This window comes from Nerophis ophidion, linkage group LG26 (assembly GCF_033978795.1).
Source record: "Nerophis ophidion isolate RoL-2023_Sa linkage group LG26, RoL_Noph_v1.0, whole genome shotgun sequence".
NCBI classification, from domain to species: domain Eukaryota; kingdom Metazoa; phylum Chordata; class Actinopteri; order Syngnathiformes; family Syngnathidae; genus Nerophis; species Nerophis ophidion.
Window position 1 is genome coordinate 27,934,706 of NC_084636.1, and position 22,500 is coordinate 27,957,205.

The 22,500-nt window shown below is 43.1% G+C and overlaps 1 protein-coding gene across 1 annotated transcript in view; it reads right to left on the reverse strand.

Moving 5' to 3' along the window:
- The window catches only part of sema6bb (sema domain, transmembrane domain (TM), and cytoplasmic domain, (semaphorin) 6Bb), a 289,413-nt gene that overhangs the window by 16,973 nt on the left and 249,940 nt on the right, over window positions 1-22,500 (reverse strand). Inside the window, exons 9-10 of the mRNA XM_061888085.1 lie at window positions 12,967-13,055; window positions 9,963-10,180 (exon numbers count right to left, since the gene is read on the reverse strand). Of these exons, the coding sequence (XP_061744069.1) occupies window positions 9,963-10,180; window positions 12,967-13,055 (307 nt within the window). The remainder of the gene's footprint in view (window positions 1-9,962; window positions 10,181-12,966; window positions 13,056-22,500) is intronic.

Here is a 22,500-nt window from a genome sequence, read left to right on the forward strand (position 1 = left end):
TTCATCTCGTAGTGCGCGCCTTATTGTCTGGGTGCGGAAAAAACGGTACTTCGAAATTGTCTTATGAGCGGCATAAACAGTAACATATATGTTGTTGTTGTTGCATATATATAAACATAATTACATTTTCAAAATAAGCCTTAGAGGACCTCCCATCTTTTTTTGTGTTTTTCGGCATCATTATCGTTTTCGACCATATATCTTTCTAAAGATAAAAAATACTGAATAAATGTTTCAAAGAAAGTAATACTAAGTGAATATCTGTTTTTGGCGGTAAAAATAAACCTTTCACCGAGTACTATAATTAAAGGCCTACTGAAACCCACTACTACCGACCACACAGTCTGATAGTTTATATATCAATGATGAAATATTAACATTGCAACACATGCCAATACGGCCTTTTTAGTTTACTAAATTGCAATTTTAAATTTCCTGCGGAGTTTCTTGTTGAAAACGTCGCGGAATGATGACGCGTGTTTGTGACGTCTCGGGTTGTAGCGAGAATATTAGCCCACCACCACACATGGCTAAAAGTAATCTCTTTAATCGCATAATTACAAAGTAATTTGGACATCTGTGTTGCTGAATCTTTTGCAATTTGTTCAATTAATAATGGAGACTATAAAGAAGAATGCTGTTGGTGGAAAGCGGTGGATTGCAGCTGTCTTTAGCACCGAAAGACTGCCGGTGTTTCTTTGTTGTGAAGCTTTAACACAGAGCGGTCAAGCGAACATGTTTCTCTACGTCCACCAGCATGTTTTTGGATGGGAAAATTGTGATATTAAGTCGGCTCTTACCGGAGACTTCCGCGGATTTTACGACCACCTCCTACAGCTCAAAAACGCAGCTGTGATCTTGGCTCCTCGGCTTCTCTCAGAGACACTGGCGATCACCGCAGCCATCCGACTTTCAGGTACGACTTTACAATCTCACTAAAACACTATTTAAACAATAAGCAGATAAGGGATCTTCCAGAATTATCCAAGTAAATGTGTCTAATTACATCTGAAACGACGCCTGCCGCCGCCTGGAGCCGTCGCTTTTTCTTTTTTTTTCTCTAGTACTTCACTCTAACTTTCCTCACCCACAAATCTTTCATCCTCGCTCAAATTAATGAGGAGATTGTCGCTTTCTCGGTCCGAATAGCTCTTGCTGCTGGAGGTTATGATTATAAACAATGTGAGGATGTGAGGAGACCTACAACCCGTGACGTCACGCGCACATCGTCTGCTACTTCCAGTAAAGGCAAGGCTTTTTTATTAGCGACCAAAAGTTGCAAACTTTATCGTCGATGTTCTCTACTAAATCCTTTCAGCAAAAATATGGCAATATCGTGAAATGATCAAGTATGACACATAGAATGGACCTACTATCCCTGTTTAAATAAGAAAATTTCATTTCAGTAGGCCTTTAAATTGACTAAATCATGACTGTCAATGAACTCTCCTAAAAGAACAGAAACCACAATAAGCTTCATAAACAATCCTTAAACACATTTTTTCAACTTCCACCCAAAAGGAAGACACATTTTGACAATACCAAAACAAATGCAGGGTGGATTCAGATTCCTGACAACAAAATCGGCAATCATCTGACTCAGTCATGTTCCATAGTTTTAACATTTTCCCCGTGGGTAAGAAGCTGCAAATCATTTTAATTTGAAAATAACGATTTTGCACATTGATAGTAGTTTTGTAGATTAGTTTGAGTATGGCATCCCACGGCAACGGGCAGTCAAAAAAGTCCTCCCATTTTTCATACGTGTTGTATGGGACAGCCTTCAAAGATTTCTTTATTAAATGAAAATTATATATTTTTCTATTTAATTATTTATTTTATTTTTCATGAATGGGTGCATTGGAAATGTCAATGAATAGAATGACAGGGCACTTCATATGAAATCGTATTCCCAGCCGCTTCCTGCTCTGTCACTGTAAAGAAAATAATGGCAAATGTGTGGCTTTCGTGGTGCTCAGCATTAATGCCCGATTTGCAAGACAAATGTCTTTGACTTACTTTATTGTCATTCAAATTTGAACTTTACAGTACGGACCAAAACAAAGTGTTTGTTGTAGTGCAGGATAAAAGAGCAATAAGGTGCAGAGAGTTTGCATTTGCAAAAGAAGGTGCAGATATAGTTTTACTGTACGGATAAATATATTGCAGTCTTGCATATGCATCCACGTTTATGGATGTACAGTGGGGGAAAAAAAAGTAGTCAGCCACCGATTGTGCAAGTTCTCCCACTTAAAATGATGACAGAGGTCTGTAATTTTCATCATAGGTACACTTCAACTGTGAGAGACAGAATGTGAAAAAAAAATCCAGGAATTCACATTGAAGGAATTTTAAAGAATTTATTTGTAAATTATGGTGGAAAATAAGTATTTGGTCAACCATTCAAAGCTCTCACTGATGGAAGGAGGTTTTGGCTCAAAATGGCCCCATTCATTCTTTCCTTAACACGGATCAATCGTCCTGTCCCCTTAGCAGAAAAAAAGCCCCAAAGCATGATGTTTCCACCACCATGCTTCACAGTAGGTCTGGTGTTCTTGGGATGCAACTCAGTATTCTTCTTCCTCCAAACACGACAACTTGATTTTATACCAAAAAGTGCTATTTTAGGTTTTATCTGACCACATGACATTCTCCCAATCCTCTGCTGTATCATCCATGTATCCGTTTTGGTATCAACTCAACTCGTCGTGTTTGGAGGAAGAAGAATACTGAGTTGCATCCCAAGAACACCACACCTACTGTGAAGCATGGGGGTGGAAACATCATACTTTGGGGCTGTTTTTCTGCTAAGGGGACAGGACGATTGATCCGTGTTAAGGAAAGAATGAATGGGGCCATGTATCGTGAGATTTTGAGCCAAAACCTCCTTCCATCAGTGAGAGCTTTGAATGGTTGACCACATACTTATTTTCCACTATAATTTACAAATAAATTCTTTAAAATTCCTACAAGGTGAATTCCTGGATTTTTTCCCCACATTCTGTCTCTCACAGTTGAAGTGTACCTATGATGAAAATTAGAGACCTCTGTCATTATTTTAAGTGGGAGAACTTGCAAAATCGGTGGCTGACTAAATACTTTTTTGCCCCACTGTATGTTATATTGTCTTTATAGTCCAGCGATGGACTATAAAGAGAAAAATCCCGGTCATAAACGCGGCATAAACGGGACAGACACCCTGCAAAAGGAGACAAATTGGATTTAGGCTTTTTTTTTTTCATATTTTCACAGCGCTTGAAAACAAAAGGAAAATTGTTACAAAGAGCAAAAAAATGACAGGCAAAAGATAGAACTTGTCAAGTCTGCAGCTTTACAAAAAAAAAAAAAAAAGGAAAGACGGATGCAATATTGAGATTAGACACTCGGAGGCATGGAGCACAAAAATGACTTGAATTTCAGGAAGAAAAGAAAAATGAGTCACTGATTTTACAAAAAAAGGAGATAGGAAATGAAGCAAATGTGTTCCGGTAAAAGGAAAAAAAGACCCGCTGCGTCACCGGGGCGCTTTAACTGCCGCTGAACCCTGTCATGGGGGAGCAGGAACATCTGCTCCGATCTGAAAAGACGGTGTCCACAGCCCACACACACACACACACACACTTCACACACACACACATAGCAAACACATGAACCACGACAGACCACCGGGGACAACATGGAGTGAAAGCAAGACCACCTTGCATTAGGGATAAGCTACAAAACAGCCGTACTGATACTTAACTCCAACTGTGTCGGCTCGGATGACGAATGGCGTGTGTGTGTGGTGAGGTTGTTAGCGCTGAAGCGCCAAATGCTCAATGACACCGGTCCAGTCACCTGTCGCTACACACAACCACCGTGTCATGTTTAACGTATGCCCTTAGGCTGGAACCTGACCAAATAAAGTTCCGAAGGTTTAAAGGCCTACTGAAACCCACTACTACCGACCACGCAGTCTGATGGTTTATATATTAATGATGAAATATTAACATTGCAACACATGCCAATACGGCCAGTTTAGTTTATTAAATTGCAATTTTAAATTTCCCGTGAGTTTCTTGTTGAAAACGTCGCGGAAGGACGTCGCGGAAGGACGACGCGTCCGCGTGACGTCACGTGTTGGAGGGGACATTAGCGTAGCACCAAACACGGCTATAAGTCGTCTTTGTTCATGGTGTAATTACCCAGTATTTTGGACATCTGTGTTGCGGAATCTTTTGCAATTTGTTCAATTAATAATGGAGACTACAAAGAACAATGCTGTTGGTGGAAAGCGGTGGATTTCAGCTGTCTTTAGCACCGAGACACAGCCGGTGTTTCTTTGTTTGCGGTCAAGCGAACATGTTTCTCTACGTCAGCCAGCATGTTTTTGGATGGGGAAATTGTGATATATATCTTACCAGAGACATCCGTGGATTATTCGTCGTCCTGCAGAAGCTGTTAAAAATGGCAGCTGTGAGCTTGGCTCCTCGGCTTCTCTCTGAGACACTGCTTGTTCACCGCAGCATATTTCAAAATGTTTCACTTGTATTAAATCATTTTATACTGTATTTTACAGCGTAACTAGTGTGGATATTCAGATATGTTCTGACTTACACTAAAACTTACGTCACAGTCTTGTTACGGTTCAAACACCTCTAACTCTGCTGTGCGCTATGCTGAGCGTGCCTCGGGACACGCCCACTCACCCTACAATCAACACACCTGAGGCTGATGAGACCCCTGCCTTCTTAAGCCAGCGCGTCCTGCGTTCCAGTGCCAGAACGTAGCTACTTGTACCTGTACAGTAAGCCATACACGTCTCTAGCATCCTTGCCTATGTGTTTCCTGGCTTGTCCTGTGTCCTCCTCCCCTGGTTTCGAGAAGTGTGTCTCGTTTCCCCGGATCCCCTCTTGACTCTCTGCTGTCTTCCTGGATCTCTCCCTGTGTTATTTTACAGCATAACTAGTGTGGATATTCAGATATGATTTCTGTATATGTTCTGACTTACACTAAAACTTATTTCACAGTCTTGTTACGGTTCAAACACCTCTAACTCTGCTGTGCGCTATGCTGAGCGTGCCTCGGGACACGCCCACTCACCCTACAATCAACACACCTGACGCTGATAGCGCGTCCTGCGTTCCAGTGCCAGAACGTAGCTACTAGTACCTGTACAGTAAGCCATACACGTCTCTAGCATCCTCGCCTATGTGCTTCCTGGCTTGTCCTGTGTCCTCCTCCCCTGGTTTCGAGAAGTGTGTCTCGTTTCCCCGGATCCCCTCTGGAGTTTCTGCTGCCTTCCTGGATCTCTCCCTGTGTTATTTTACAGCGTAACTAGTGTGGATATTCAGATATGATTTCGGTATATGTTCTGACTTACAATAAAACTTACTTCACAGTCTTGTTACGGTTCAAACACCTCTAACTCTGCTGTGCGCTATGTTGAGCGTGTCTCGGGACACGCCCACTCACCCTACAATCAACACACCTGACGCTGATAGCGCGTCCTGCGTTCCAGTGCCAGAACGTAGCTACTTGTACCTGTACAGTAAGCCATACACGTATCTAGCATCCTCGCCCATGTGCTTCCTGTCTTGTCCTGTGTCCTCCTCCCCTGGTTTCGAGAAGTGTGTCTCGTTTCCCCGGATCCCCTCTGGAGTCTCTGCTGCCTTCCTGGATCTCTCCCTGTGTTATTTTACAGCATAACTAGTGTGGATATTCAGATATGATTTTGGTATATGTTCTGACTTACAATAAAACTTACTTCACTGTCTTGTTACGGTTCAAACACCTCTAACTCTGCTGTGCGCTATGCTGAGCGTGCCTCGGGACACGCCCACTCACCCTACAATCAACACACCTGACGCTGATAGCGCATCCTGCGTTCCAGTGCCAGAACGTAGCTACTTGTACCTGTACAGTAAGCCATACACGTCTCTAGCATCCTCGCCTATGTGCTTCCTGGCTTGTCCTGTGTCCTCCTCCCCTGGTTTCGAGAAGTGTGTCTCGTTTCCCCGGATCCCCTCTGGAGTCTCTGCTGCCTTCCTGGATCTCTCCCTGTGTTATTTTACAGCGTAACTAGTGTGGATATTCAGATATGATTTCTGTATATGTTCTGACTGACACTAAAACTTACGTCACAGTCTTGTTACGGTTCAAACACCTCTAACTCTGCTGTGCGCTATGCTGAGCGTGCCTCGGGACACGCCCACTCACCCTACAATCAACACACCTGACGCTGATAGCGCGTCCTGCGTTCCAGTGCCAGAACGTAGCTACTTGTACCTGTACAGTAAGCCATACACGTCTCTAGCATCCTCGCCTATGTGCTTCCTGGCTTGTCCTGTGTCCTCCTTCCCTGGTTTCGAGAAGTGTGTCTCGTTTCCCCGGATCCCCTCTGGACTCTCTGCTGCCTTCCTGCATCTCGACCTCACGCCTGCCTTTGGATCAGCTCCCTGACCTACTGCCCGTCCCTGGACCTCCGAGCCTGCCTTGCCCTTTCTGGACTTCCGCATCGATCTCAACACCACCCGGTAACATTCCACATATAATCGCTGCACTTAGTCACACCGTATACATTTGGATAAGTTACACACTTTATTTATATATGTGAATAATTAGGGTGCAAGCTAACGACGTCCCTGCCTCCGTGCCGTCTCCTTCTCTCACTTCACCGTTACAAGTCTAAGGATTTATCGTTCATTTCATTCCGATCTTTCCACCCCTCCGTCAACACGGCTAATCAGACTATCTAACAATACCATTTTTATAGTATTCCTATTTGTTCTCCACCTACTTCTGTAGCATGTTTTCCCAGACAGACATGGCCCAGCTCTCTCAGGGGAAGAGCAGAATTTGCTTGTTTTGCTATTTTTCGTCTTCCTTTACATCCCAGCACGGCTCCATCAAGCCTAACTTGACTATCAGCTGAGCAAACATTAGTGAAGCAATAACAACGTGTGGCCTGCTTTCATGACCGCAGCCATCCCTCAGACGTCTTTGACCTCAACTATTTTCTCAAGTGCTCAGTCCATGGTTTGTCCCTCCACCCTGCATCCTTGCAGGTAATTGAGAGTGGCGTCCAGTAGCTGTGTGCAGCTGCTCCGTAGCGTACTGTAAATGTTTTTTTTAATCTTGAATCCATTGTTCAAGTGTTTGTGTCTCTGCAGGCAGCAATAGCTCTTCTTAGGCAGGAGATAAGACGCAGCTGATGAAACACTTTTCCGAGAGCTTGGAAAGCATGTGTTGTCCATTATTGACTGCCTTGTCCTTGACTTAGTCAGCAGTCTCCAAACAAAACCCCCAACCACCACTCCTGTCTTCACAGTAGTTTCCTGTCTCTCTTATTTGCTTCACATTTGGTGGAGCATCATCTTTTTTTTCCCCCCCCATCAGTTTTTTTTATTTATAAATAATGCATTAACGTTAAAAATGCTAAGAATAAGGTTGTTTCAGTGCCATTGCTTTGTTATTCCTCATTCTCCTCATTTGTAATGACATTAATTTATATATTCTCATTATTTCTTAAGGCTTCACGGTGGCAGAGGGGTTAGTGCGTCTGCCTCACAATCCGAAGTTCCTGCAGTCCTGGGGTCAAATCCAGGCTCGGGATCTTTCTGTGTGGAGTTTGCATGTTCTCCCCGTGAATGCGTGGGTTCCCTCCGGGTACTCCGGCTTCCTCCCACTTCCAAAGACATGCACCTGGGGATAGGTTGATTGGCAACACTAAATTGGCCCTAGTGTGTGAATGTGAGTGTGAAAGTTGTCTGTCTATCTGTGTTGGCCCTGCGATGAGGTGGCGACTTGTCCAGGGTGTACCCCGCCTTCCGCCCGATTGTAGCTGAGATAGGCGCCAGCGCCCCCCGCGACCCCAAAAGGGAATAAGCAGTAGAAAATGGATGGATGGATTATTTCTTAATTTTAAAAAAAAAAAAATTTTTTATTTTAAAACAATTTTATTGTAACCATGTTCGTTTGACCGCTCTGATCCATAGTAAAGCTTCACCTCCGGGAATTTTAAACAAGAAATCACCGTGTGTTTGTGTGGCTAAAGGCTAAAAGCTTCCCACCTCCATCTTTCTACTTTGACTTCTCCCATTATTAATTGAACAAATTGCAAAAGATTCAGGAACACAGATGTCCAGAATACTGTGTAATTATGCGATGAAAAGAGATGACTTTTAGCCGCAAGTGGTGCTGCGCTAATATGTCCCCTCCAACCAATAACGTCACAAACACGCGTCATCTTTCTGCGACGTTTTCAACAAGAAACTCTGCGGGAAATTTAAAATAGTAATTTAGTAAACTAAACTGGCCGTATTGGCATGTGTTGCAATGTTAATATTTCATCATTGATATATAAACTATCAGACTGCGTGGTCGGTAGTAGTGGCTCTCAGTCGGCCTTTAATTATTATTATTATTATTTAATTTTCGTAAAGCCGCTGCTCCTTCACATCGAGAGGAGCCAGATGAGGTGGTTCGGGCATCTGGTCAGGATGCCACCCGAACGCCTCCCTAAGGAGGTGTTCAGGGCACGTCCAGCTGGTAGGAGGCCACGGGAAAGACCCAGGACACGTTGGGAAGACTATGTCTCCCGGCTGGCCTGGGAACGCCTCGGGATCTCCCGGGAAGAGTTAGACGAAGTGGCTGGAGATAGGGAAGTCTGGGCTTCCCTGCTTAGGCTGTTGCCCCCGCGACCCGACCTTGGATAAGCAGAAGATGATGGATGGATGGATAATTTTTTATAAATTTGTCAATTTTTTTTTTACATTGTTTTCCCATTGTCATTATGGGTTACTGTGTGTATAATTTTAAAGACAAAAATCAATAACATTTTGGAATGAGAAGTGAAGCAATGTACTTTCCAGATGCACAGCGTGTGTGTGTGTTTATATATATATATATATGCATCTATACACGCGCGCACACACACACACACACACACGCACACGCGCACACGCACAGACACACACACACACACACACACACACACACACACACACACACACACATATATACACATATATATACATACATACATACATATACACATATATATATATATCCATCCATCCATTTTTTTACTGCTTGTCCCTTTTGGGGTCACGGAGGTTGCTGGAGCCTATCTCAGCTGCACGTGGGCGAAAGGCGGCGTACACCCTGGACAAGTCGCCACCTCATCGCAGGGCCAACACAGATAGACAGACAACATTCACACTCACATTCACACGCTAGGTCTAATTTAGTGTTGCCAATCAACCTATCCCCAGGTGCACGTTTTAAGAGGTGGGAGGAAGCCGGAGTACCCGGAGGGAACTCACGCAGTCACGGGGAGAACATGCAAACTCCACACAGAAATATCATTGTTTTATCCAAGTGGCCATTCTTTTTTTTTTTTTTTTTAAATCCTGTGACGTTTGGCTGGCATTGTGGTGATGCGGTTGCGTTTTCTCGTGCTGCAGTCGGATAAGACACAGCGTAAAGGTAGGAAATGATTTATTTATACTATAAAACAAACTAAGAACAAAAGCACTTGCACAAAGGCACTATAGACAAAAACCAACAGAACTAGCCTGTGAGCTAGAAGGAACAAAAGACGCTAGCATGTGAGCTAGGGAAATACACAAACGAATAGCGTGGAAGCTAACAAGTATCAAAAGGTATTTACCACAAGCGGGGATAGCGTCATCACCTGTTGCATGAAAAGCCAATTTACACTTCGAGGCCGAATGACAAACTAAGGCAGGCTTAAATAGGGAGGAAAATAATCAAAGGCAAGTGCGTGTGAAAGACAACAGGCAGGTGACACAAATGGGTTACTATGGGAACAGAACAAAACAGGAAGTGCCACCAGGAACTAAGGAACACAAAATAACAGAACACGATACCAAGACGGAACAAACCAGACTTTAGATCTAATAATCGCAGGTGCATTGTTTGTAAACTTTTTCCGTGCTGTCTGCTGTGTTGTGCCTAACCTGTTAGCCGGCGTGGAGAACACCCCCAGGATGATGTCCCGGCCGTGCATGTTGATGACAGGACTGGTGGAGTGCAGCAGGTTAAAGTAGAAGTGCGAATCTCCCGGAACAGAGCAGTTGAGCCGCGCCTTCAGGAACGACGTCCACTGCTTCTCCAGGACGCGCTGAGACCCGCCCTGGTCCCGTTTGCACACCCGAGCCACGCGAGACACCACCACCTGAGGTCGAAAAAAAGCGTAGACATTGGAAAGATGCATGGATGCATCATGTGTGCACACACACACACACACACACACACACACACACACACACACACACACACACACACACACACACACACACACACACACACACACACACACACACACATGTTATGTACAAGCCCTGTTATGACATCTTTATATTTAAGCATTCATTTAAGCGTCCTCAAAACTTTCTCTTTGAACACATAATGTGCAGTTGCCATTTAATCACCACCAGCTTTAAACATGACGTTATTAAACTGAAATCAGTGCAAGTCAAACACAGGTCAAATTAAACATCATTTTGCATGAAAAGGTGCATTGGAAATGTCAATGAATGAATGACAGGGCACTTCATATGAAATCGTATTCCCAGCCACTTCCTGCTCTGTCACTGTAAAGAATATAACAGCAAATTTGTATTAATGCTCGATTTACAGGACAAATGACTTTGACTTACTTTATTGTCATTCAAATTCGAATTTTACGGTACGGGTAAAAACAATATTTTTGTTGTAGTGCAGGATAACAGAGCAATAAGGTGCAGAGAGTTTGCATTCACAAAAGAAGGTGCAGATATAAATAGATTTACTGTACGGATAAATATATTGCAGTCTTGCATATGCATCCACGTTTATTAATGTAAGTTATATTGTCTTAAGAAAAAAATCCCGTTCAGTGTCAAAGTAGTAATGTATGTACATTTATGTTTTAATAATGTTCAATTTGTTTTTGTACCATTTTTTTGTTGTTTTGAATGGGGCATGATGGTTGAGTTTGCACTGGCTCCCTGTTCATTTTAGTATTGATTTTAAAACATTGCTGTTTGTTTTTAAATCTTTACATGGACTGGCACCTCAATATATCTCGCAAATTTACATTCCTGCGCGCGCTCTGAGGTCCGAGAGCCAGTTCCAGCTCGTGGTGCCCAAGACCAGACTTAAGACCAGGGGAGACAGAGCCTTCTCTAAGCTCTGGAACACTCTGCCCCTCCATGTTCAAACTGCTTCCACAGTGGAGTGTTTTAAGTCTCGTCTTAAGCCCCACTTTTATTCTTTGGCTTTTAACACTACGTGAGTTGTGTGGTCCTCTGTTCTCTGTTGTCCTCCGTGTTTTTTATACAGTTTGATTGGCAACACTAAAAAATTGGCCCTAGTGTGTGAATGTGAGTGTGAATGTTGTCTGTCTATCTGTGTTGGCCCTGCGATGAGGTGGCGACTTGTCCAGGGTGTACCCCGCCTTCCGCCCGATTGTAGCTGAGATAGGCGCCAGCGCCCCCCGCCACCCCGAAAGGGAATAAGCGGTAGAAAATGGATGGATGGATGATTTCTATTTTACTGTTTTAATTGATTTTACCCTTTAAAATAGTTTTTAATCATATTTGTTTTTATATTGTTTTTATTGGTTTTATATTTATTTATTTTTTGTTTTTATTCAGCATAATATTGTTTTTTTTTTTATATTGTTTTTAACATGGCCGTGCAGCACTTTGGAAACGTTATTTTTGTTTAACTGTGCTATATAAATAAAGTGGATTGGATTGGATTGAATGATACATGGACCAAATAAATTCAAGTGTGATTTAAAAAAAAAAATTTAGAAAAAGGATTTCACATGAATACAAAATTCTGCTTTGGGTCCCAATTTAGACTTGGGCTACACATTATTTACTCAACTATCCATCCATCCATTTTCTACCGCTTATTCCCTTTCGGGGTCGTGGGGGGCGCTGGCGCCTATCTCAGCTACAATCGGGCAGAAGGCGGGGTACACCCTGGACAAGTCGCCACCTCATCGCAGGGCCAACACAGATAGACAGACAACATTCACACTCACATTCACACACTAGGGCCAATTTAGTGTTGCCAATCAACCTATTCCCAGGTGCATGTCTTTGGAAGTGGGAGGAAGCCGGAGTACCCGGAGGGAACCCACGCATTCACGGGGAGAACATGCAAACTCCACACAGAAAGATCCCGAGCCTGGATTTGAACCCAGGACTGCAGGAACTTCGTATTGTGAGGCAGACGGACTAACCCCTCTGCCACCGTGTCGCCCTTTACTCAACTAGTTGAGTACCAAATGAAAATAAATAAATACAATACAATAAAAGGGGCTTCACGGAATGCCTGCCACTCTACCAACCGAGCTAAATAAAGCATTATTTAGTGTGACTATTGTATCACATGGGGGCTTCACGGTGGCAGAGGGGTTAGTGCGTCTGCCTCACAATACGAAGGTCCTGCAGTCCTGGGTTCAAATCCAGGCTCGGGATCTTTCTGTGTGGAGTTTGCATGTTCTCCCCGTGAATGCGTGGGTTCCCTCCGGGTACTCCGGCTTCCTCCCACCTCCAAAGACATGCACCTGGGGATAGGTTGATTGGCAACACTAAATTGGCCCTAGTGTGTGAATGTGAGTGTGAATGTTGTCTGTCTATCTGTGTTGGCCCTGCGATGAGGTGGCGACTTGTCCAGGGTGTACCCCGCCTTCCGCCCGATTGTAGCTGAGATAGGCGCCAGCGACCCCAAAAAAAGGGAACAAGCGGTAGGAAATGGATGGATGGATGGACAAAAAAAGGTCAGTTGGAGGTGAGGTGTGTAGAAAGGGGAGAATAATTTCGCCACACCGAGTGTGTGTGTGACTATCTGTGGTACTTTAACTTGACATGAATATGCTCACTAACCTTACTGTCACTACAACGTATCACACCGGGCATCCTGCATTGTTTTCATATGATATTCTGCTGATTATATGTTATTTACCTTCTCCAGGTAGTTGAACTCCATGGCTATCTCTCTGAAGAAGAAGTAGATGTGCGGCCCCCACTCCACAGCGCTGACAAAATAAGGCTCTAAATTGGTGAAAAAGTGAACAACAAAGTATTAAAGAAACATTCAAAGAGAGGCAAGAAACATCCCGGAAACCAACCGCCTTTCATTTTCCCAAATTCCCCACAGAGGCGTGGGCAGCGTGGAAAGGGAAGAGTCCACGTGGATTACACAGCACATTTGCAAGAGAAGCGTGTTACGGCCCACTGACGTTTCGCTGGATTTATACTTGTGTTGTTTTCACCTGCTTGGAGTCTCGTCGTCTTTTTTTCTTTATTGTCTTATCACGACTTGTAATGTGGGACACTTGTCTAGTAAAGGGAGCATAAAGTTGTCATGCCGGGACGTGCATGGTTGGTTTGTATCCAGAATATCACCATCCATCCTCAATTTAGATTAGATAGTACTTTATTCATTCCGTCAGGAGAGTTCCTTCAGGAAAATTACAATTTTCAGCACAATCCCATTCAAGATCAGACAAACATTACAGGGAGACAGAACAGGATCGCTGACGGGTCTGCCGGCTTCCAGCGCCCCTTACAAAAAAAGATGAGATACAGGTAAACAAGGGGGGGCGGGGGAATAGAAGATTAAAATGAAATTTAAAAAAAATTGGTCTTAGCCTGGGCCTTGGAGAGGGGGTGCAGACTGAGGCCAAGGGGAAAAAAAAAAAAAAAATAAACAAACAAAAAAAGGATCATCATTGAATCATACTGCCTGAACCTTACCCAAGAGATTACCCCATTTTTTTGTTTTTGCTGGCCATTAATCTTTTAGTTCTTAAAATTGTTCACTAACTCTCCACATTCTGCTCCCAATTTGCCACAACAACACATATTTTTTCCCACTGCTACCTGCTACTAGGGATGTGTACTGAAACTGGCTCCTTTACCATGAATTGATTCACGTGAACCCCGACCTAAACAACTTGAAAAACTTATTGGGGTGTTACCATTTAGTGGTCAATTGTACAGAATATGTACTGGACTGTGCAATCTACTAATAAAAGTCTCAATCAATCATCCACAACTCCTATTTAAGACAAGAACACAAATGTCTCTTTCTTCGATGCATTCTAATTTGTAAAGTAGGGCAGGTAAGATGTGGCTAACAATGCAGCTCATTGGAGTCATCGTTTGTGCTCGGAAAGTCCTGTAAAAACATCCATATACATGTCGCGACGAAGTATTAGCAATATTATTATTGGAAGCGCTAACGCCGAGGAACTACTTTTTTTTTTTTTTTTTTTTTTCCTGTCCAGCTTCTCAGGCAAATCATATAGTTGATGTAGATGCCCAGATTTACTTTACAACAGAGAAGCTGTTGTAAAGTGTTAGCCCACCATGTGTGGTGGTGGGCTAATATTCTAGCTACAACCCGAGACGTCACAAACACGCGTCATCATTCCGCGACGTTTTCAACAAGAAACTCTGCGGGAAATTTACAATTGCAATTTAGTAAACTAAACCGGCCGTATTGGCATGTGTTGCAATGTTAATATTTCATCATTGATATATAAACTATCAGACTGCGTGGTCGGTAGTAGTGGGTTTCAGTAGGCCTTTAATTATAGTACTCGGTAAAAGGTTTATTTTTACCGCCAAAAACAGATATTCACTTAGTATTACTTTCTTTGAAACATTTATTCAGTATTTTTTATCTTTTATCTTTTATCGAAAACGATAATGATGCCGAAAAACACAAAAAAAGATGGGAGGTCCTCTAAGGCAGGGGTGCCCATTACGTCGATCGCGAGCTACCAGTCGACCGCGGGGGGTGTGTCAGTCGATCTCCAGCCAGGCTTTTAAAAAAAATAGACCTAAAAATTAGTGATCATCAATCTTCACCAAGACGTCACTTAAATGACATTCACGGTACCGGAGGGTCTTGTGAGATGACGCTGGCTGTTGCAAGATCATTATTATGAAAATATGACCGAGAGGAAGGCGAGAAACACTTTTTATTTCAACAGACTCTCGCGCCGTACCTTCCGTCAAAACTCTAAAGGCCGACTGCACATTTCCTATCTTCACAATAAAAGCCCTGCTTCATGCTGCCTGCGCTAACTAAATACAGAGTCTTGTTGCCTTATTTGAATTTGACTTTATTAAATGTGTTTGTATTATCCTTTGGTGCAACCGGGATGGGATGGAAAGAGAAATAAAAGGAAGACAGAGGGGGAAATTGTGGGGATAAGAGGGGGATTAGACAGAGACACAAACAACAACAGCAAATACAACAGCAACAACAACAACAATAGAACAACACCAGCACATACGATATGTACAAATATGATCGTAAAAGTGATAGCAAAGAAGCAGTTGGTGGAATAAATAATAATATAGAAATGACAATGAGCATTTTTACACTACAACTGGAGCAACACAAACGCCAATAGAAAAAGTGCTATTGATTATGAACAATACCAACAGTTTGCCTCTATAATCAACAATACAGTTGTTCGAATCCAACAATACGTATACAAAATGATAACTAGAAAGATTAAAAAAAAAGGAATACCGAAAGATGGAGGGGGAAGAGAGAGAGGCAACCTATATTAATCTTGTAGATTGTTATAGTAACAATAGGTTAAGCTTTGTCAGTCAGCCATGTGTTACCCAGTTTACCCTAGGGCAGGGGTAGGGAACCTATGGCTCTTTTGATGACTGCATCCGGCTCTCAGATAAATCTTAGCTGACATTGCTTAACACGATAAATCATGAATAATTCCGCTGGTAATCACAGTGTTTAAAATAACGTTCAAATTATAAAACATTCTCATGCATTTTAATCCAACCATCCATTTTCTATCGCACCTGTTCAAGAAGTCGCATTAATGGCAAGAAGTGTTATATTTACTATTGGTTAGCTTTAGAATAACAATGTTTTTAAAAATAATAAGAGATTTATTTGTTCTCTTTCTATCTGTGTTGGCCCTGCGATGAGGTGGCGACATGTCCAGGGTGTACCCCGCCTTCCGCCCGATTGTAGCTGAGATAGGCGCCAGCGCCCCCCCGCGACCCCAAAAGGGAATAAGCGGTAGAAAATGGATGGATGGAAGAGATTTATTATACTCTAAAGATGTTGGTCTTACTTAAAAATGCACGCATTTAATTGTATTCAATGTTAAGAAAAAATATTACATGGCTCTCACGGAAATACATTTTAAAATATTTGGATTTCATGGCTCTCTCAGCCAAAAAGGTTCCCGACCACTGCCCTAGGGCAACAACGTTGATATATGTGAAGTGAAGTGAAGTGAATTATATTTATATAGCGCTTTTCTCTAGTGACTCAAAGCGCTTTAAATAGTGACACCCAATATCTAAGTTACATTTAAACCAGTGTGGGTGGCACTGGGAGCAGGTGGGTAAAGTGTCTTGCCCAAGGACACAACGGCAGTGACTAGGATGGCACAAGCGGGAATCGAACCTGCAACCCTCAAGTTGCTGGCACGGCTGCTCTACCAACCGAGCTATACCGTTTGATGAAACGTGATTATGTGCATGAGTGTATGTATGTATATGTACTTGTTTATGAATGTTTGTACAGTAAATGTATATGTATGTTTGTATAGAGTGAATGTATAAGTACGGTATGTGTATGTTTGTACCTTGAATGTGCGTGTAGATGGACGAACTGTATTGTACCATATGTCCCGGCAAGAAATCTGCGTTCAAAGGACTCCGGCTTGTTAGTGATTCCCAAAGCCCAAAAAAAGTCTGCGGGCTATAGAGCGTTTTCCGTTCGGGCTCCAGTACTCTGGAATGCCCTCCCGGTAACAGTTCGAGATGCCACCTCAGTAGAAGCATTTAAGTCTCACCTTAAAACTCATTTGTATACTCTGGCCTTTAAATAGACTCCTTTTTTAGACCAGTTGATCTGCCGTTTCTTTTCTTTTTCTTCTATGTCCCACTCTCCCTTGTGGAGGGGGTCCGGTCCGATCCGGTGGCCATGTACTGCTTGCCTGTGTATCGGCTGGGGACATCTCTGCGATGCTGATTCGCCTCCGCTTGGGATGGTTTCCTGCTGGCTCCGCTGTGAACGGGACTCTCGCTGCTGTGTTGGATCCGCTTTGGACTGGACTCTCGCGTCTGTGTTGGATCCATTGTGGATTGAACTTTCACAGTATCATGTTAGACCCGCTCGACATCCATTGCTTTCCTCCTCTCCAAGGTTCTCATAGTCATCATTGTCACCGACGTCCCACTGGGTCATTATTGTCACCGATGTCCCACTGGGTGTGAGTTTTCCTTGCCCTTATGTGGGCCTACCGAGGATGTCGTGGTGGTTTGTGCAGCCCTTTGAGACACTAGTGATTTAGGGCTATATAAGTAAACATTGATTGATTGATTGATTGATGTGGGAGCGTAGGTACCTATGTACATTATGTACGTTTGTATGTATGAATAACGGTGTGTGTGTGTGTGAGTATGTACAATATATTTGACTCCCAGTGTGCGTGGGAGCCAGAGTACGAGCCCAACCCAGCCAGGCCGCCGAGGAACTACTTTTAGCGGCACCGTGATCACAGAGAGGCGACCGGCTTATGCAGCTTTTGACATAGTAAGCCTATGAGCTGATGCATCGCCTCTGAGTTGGTGAAAGTTATAAATTAAGCCTCTCATTTGTATAGCAGAAATTTGTGGACATAAACAGAGAAGTTGGTCAACTTTGACATTCAACTTCGGGCTCCAGTACTCTGGAATGCCCTCCGTTCGAGATGCTACCTCAGTAGAAGCATTTAAGTCTCACCTTAAAACTGATCTGTATACTCTAGCCTTTAAATAGACCTCCTTTTTAGACCAGTTGATCTGCCGCTTCTTTTCTTTCTCCTATGTCCCCCCCTCCCTTGTGGAGGGGGTCCGGTCCGATGACTATGGATGAAGTACTGGCTGTCCAGAGTCGAGACCCAGGATGGACCGCTCGTCTGGACCCAGGATGGACCGCTCGCCTGTATCGGTTGGGGACATCTCTACGCTGCTGATCCGCTTGAGATGGTTTCCTGTGGACGGGACTCTCGCTGCTGTCTTGGATCCGCTTGAACTGAACTCTCGCGGCTGTGTTGGAGCCACTATGGATTGAACTTTCACAGTATCATGTTAGACCCGCTCGACATCCATTGCTTTCGGTCCCCTAGAGGGGGGGGGGTTGCCCACATCTGAGGTCCTCTCCAAAGTTTCTCATAGTCAGCATTGTCACTGGCGTCCCACTGGATGTGAATTCTCCCTGCCCACTGGGTGTGAGTTTTCCTTGCCCTTTTGTGGGTTCTTCCGAGGATGTTGTAGTCGTAATGATTTGTGCAGTCCTTTGAGACATTTGTGATTTGGGGCTATATAAATAAACATTGATTGATTGATTGATTGATTGATTGAACTTGGACCCGGCGAGAAAGACTCGAAAAGAAGCTTGTACCATTTTATTTTTTTTTACCTGAGTGAGGATTATCATTCATTCTTCCTCTAAACCAGGGGTCGGGAACCTTTTTGGCGGAGAGAGCCAAAAAGCCAAATATTTTAAAATGTATTTCCGTAAAAGCCATATAATATTTTTTTTTAACACTGAACACAACTAAACGTGTGCATTTTTAAGTAAGACCAACATTTCTAGAGTATAATAGGTCTCTTCCATCCATCCATTTTCTACCGCTTATTCCCTTTTGGGGTCGCTGGCGCCTATCTCAGCTACAATCGGGCGGAAGGCGGGGTACACCCTGGACAAGTCGCCACCTCATCGCAGGGCCAACACAGATAGACAGACAACATTCACACTCACATTCACACACTACGGCCAATTTAGTGTTGCCAATCAACCTATCCCCAGGTGCATGTCTTTGGAAGTGGGAGGAAGCCGGAGTACCCGGAGGGAACCCACGCATTCACGGGGAGAACATGCAAACTCCACACAGAAAGATCCCGAGCCTGGATTTGAACCCAGGACTGCAGGACCTTCGTATTGTGAGGCAGACGCACTAACCCCTCTGCCACCGTGAATAATAGGTCTCTTATTCTTTGTAATAACATTGCTATTCTGAAGCTAACTGTGGAGGGGGCGTGGCCCGCGGGCCTGCAGCGAACTGGGGAGTGCCAGGACCGGCCTTGAAATCAGCGAGAGCTGCGCAGATGGCCCACCTGATACTTGTTATCTAATCACCTGTCGCTCTGTTATAAGCAGCAGCCAGGAGGAGAGATGGGGTTGGGGCTGGAGCCAGAGCGCGAGCGAGAACGAAAGAGAAAAATACAATTGCCGGAAAGCAACTGAGAGACTTATTGAAAAATAAAACAATAGTGTAACCCTGAAACGGGCTCTCATGTCGGTGCTTGGTGGTCTGAAGAACCCCCAGGAGGGCAAGCCCCACACTAACCTTTAATAAATAAATAACTTCTTAACGCAATTTCTTGAACAGGTGCGGTAGTAAACGGATGGATGGACTAAAAATGCATGAGAATGTTTTATGTTTTGAACATTATTTTTAACACTTATTACAAGTGGAATTATTCATTACTTATCATGTTAAGCAATGTCAGCTCAGATTTATCCAAGAGCCAGATGCAGTCATCAAAAGAGCCACATCTGGCTCGCGAGCCAGAGGTTCCCTACCCCTGCTCTAAACCATGGGTGCCAAACTCTGGCCCAGTCACGTAATATATGCGGCTTCTACACACACACACAAGTGAATGCAAGGCATACTTGGTCAACGCCCATACAGGTCCCACTGAGGGTGGCCGTATAAACAACTTTAACACTGTTACACCACACTGTGAACCCACACCAAACAATAATGACAAACACATTTTGGGGGAACATCCGCACCGTAACACAACATAAACACAACAGAACAAATACCCAGAACTTCTTGCAGCATTAACTCTTCCGGGATGCTACAATATACACCCCCCGCCGCTACCTTAGTACTAACATAAATGATAAATATAAATCGTTTGAGGTGCTTACTATGAAGTCTGTCACACCGCTCCCTCTACACATGGCTGTTATCTACCGCCCACCAGGGCCCTATTCGGACTTTATCAATGAATTCTCAGAGTTCGTAGCTGATCTAGTGACACACGCCGATAATATAATCATAATGGGGGACTTTAATATCCATATGAATACCCCATCGGAATGCCCTCCCGGTAACAGTTCGAGATGCCACCTCAGTAGAAGCATTTAAGTCTCACCTTAAAACTCATTTGTATACTCTAGCCTTTAAATAGACTCCCTTTTTAGACCAGTTGATCTGCCGTTTCTTTTCTTTTTCTTCTATGTCCCACTCTCCCTTGTGGAGGGGGTCCGGTCCGATCCGGTGGCCATGTACTGCTTGCCTGTGTATCGGCTGGGGACATCTCTGCGCTGCTGATCCGCCTCCGCTTGGGATGGTTTCCTGCTGGCTCCGCTGTGAACGGGACTCTCGCTGCTGTGTTGGATCCGCTTTGGACTGGACTCGCGCGACTATGTTGGATCCATTATGGATTGAACTTTCACAGCATCATGTTGGACCCGCTCGACATCCATTGCTTTCCTCCTCTCCAAGGTTCTCATAGTCATCATTGTCACCGACGTCCCACTGGGTGTGAGTTTTCCTTGTCCTTATGTGGGCCTACCGAGGATATCGTAGTGGTCTGTGCAGCCCTTTGAGACACTAGTGATTTAGGGCTATATAAGTAAACATTGATTGATTGATTGATACCAACAAAACTCGATTTTGCATGTCACTATAAAGTTATATAAGCCTTGCTTGTTCAATATTCAATGCAAAACTTGTTTGGGTTCCTATTAAAAGGTTAAGTTGTTCAACTTTGGCCCTCGGCTTTGTTCAGTTTAGAATTTTGGCCCACTCTGTGTTTGAGTTCGACACCCCTGCTCTAAACGGTAAGCTCTAAACATGCCATCAGTCAGCATCCAAGTGAAAGCAGACATTGTACAGTAAGTGATTTTTTTTTTTTTCGCTACTGGATCTGCTTATTACTCAGCTTCTAAACCTAGTACCTCATCCTCCTTATATTCAGGCAAAACAATATAAGGTTCTGGATCGTCATTTGTCCCAAAGTAGTCGTCCTCGGCACTCATGAAGTCTGCATGATTAGTAATTGTTGTTATTTTTAAAGTAAATAGCGAAAGTTGTGAAAATGAATGTGCTGCCATGAGCTTAAAATGACCATAAGACGTAATTACATGTAATTCGGAATTTAAAGTACAAATGAAACATTATAATATATAAAAACATTCCTGATTGCTTTATTTGGAAAAAACAAACAAATTAATTAAAAAATACAACCTGCAAAAGTAAGGAGAGAAAAATATTTTAGGTTAATTAATGCATTTCTTGTTCAGGCCTAAATCTTTTGACATTAGAATAGAATAGAATAGAATGGAATTTATTGTTATTATATTTGTAGCTGAGATAGGCGCCAGCGCCCCCCGCGACCCCGAAAGGGAATAAGCGGTAGAAAATGGATGGATGGATATATTTGCATATAAAGAGATTAACAACTTAAGGTGCGGTAGTGGGAACAAATATGGGATAAAAATAAACAAGAAGTAATAAAAAAAAAACTAAGAATTGAAATAAATAGACTACTATCCAATAAAAATATACAATATATTTTATACGAAACAATATACAAAATACTGTGCAATATACAGACCTATACTACCGACGATAACGTCTAACTTTACACCGAGTGCGTCTTGGAACCTCCTTCTGGGTAAATTGTGCACTTTTCACCGTGAGTGTGTGGGTTTTCTCCGGGCACTCCAGTTTCCTCACACATTCCAAAAATATGCATGTTAGCTTCATTGGAAAATGCTAGTTATCCATATTCCGAGTGTGAATGATTGTCTGTCTGTGCTCTGAGAATGGCCATGCTAATTTGAGTTAGCTTGTCTATGAGCTGGTCCATTGTACGTTAGCATTAAGCTAGCAGCATTAGAGCTCAAACTTCATCCTGCAAAACTGTATTGTTTTTTTTCAGTTTATTCCAAGTTCTATTATTAATCTAACGTGATTCCTGCATGTATGTGCAGTTTATGTGTGTATATATATTTATTTATATATATAGATGTATGTCTATATATACAGTGGGGCAAAAAATAATTTAGTCAGCCACCGATTGTGCAAGTTCTCCCACTTAAAATGATGACAGAGGTCTGTAATTTTCATCATAGGTACACTTCAACTGTAAGAGACAGAATGTGAAAAAAAAATCCAGGAATTCACATTGTAGGAATTTTAAACTATATGTAAATTATGGTGGAAAATAAGTATTTGGTCAACTATTGATGGAAGGAGGTTTTGGCTCAAAATCTCACGATACATGGCCCCATTCATTCTTTCCTTAACACGGATCAATCGTCCTGTCCCCTTAGCAGAAAAACAGCCCCAAGGCATGATGTTTCCACCCCCATGCTTCACAGTAGGTATGGTGCTCTTGGGATGCAGCTCAGTATTCTTCTTCCTCCAAACAC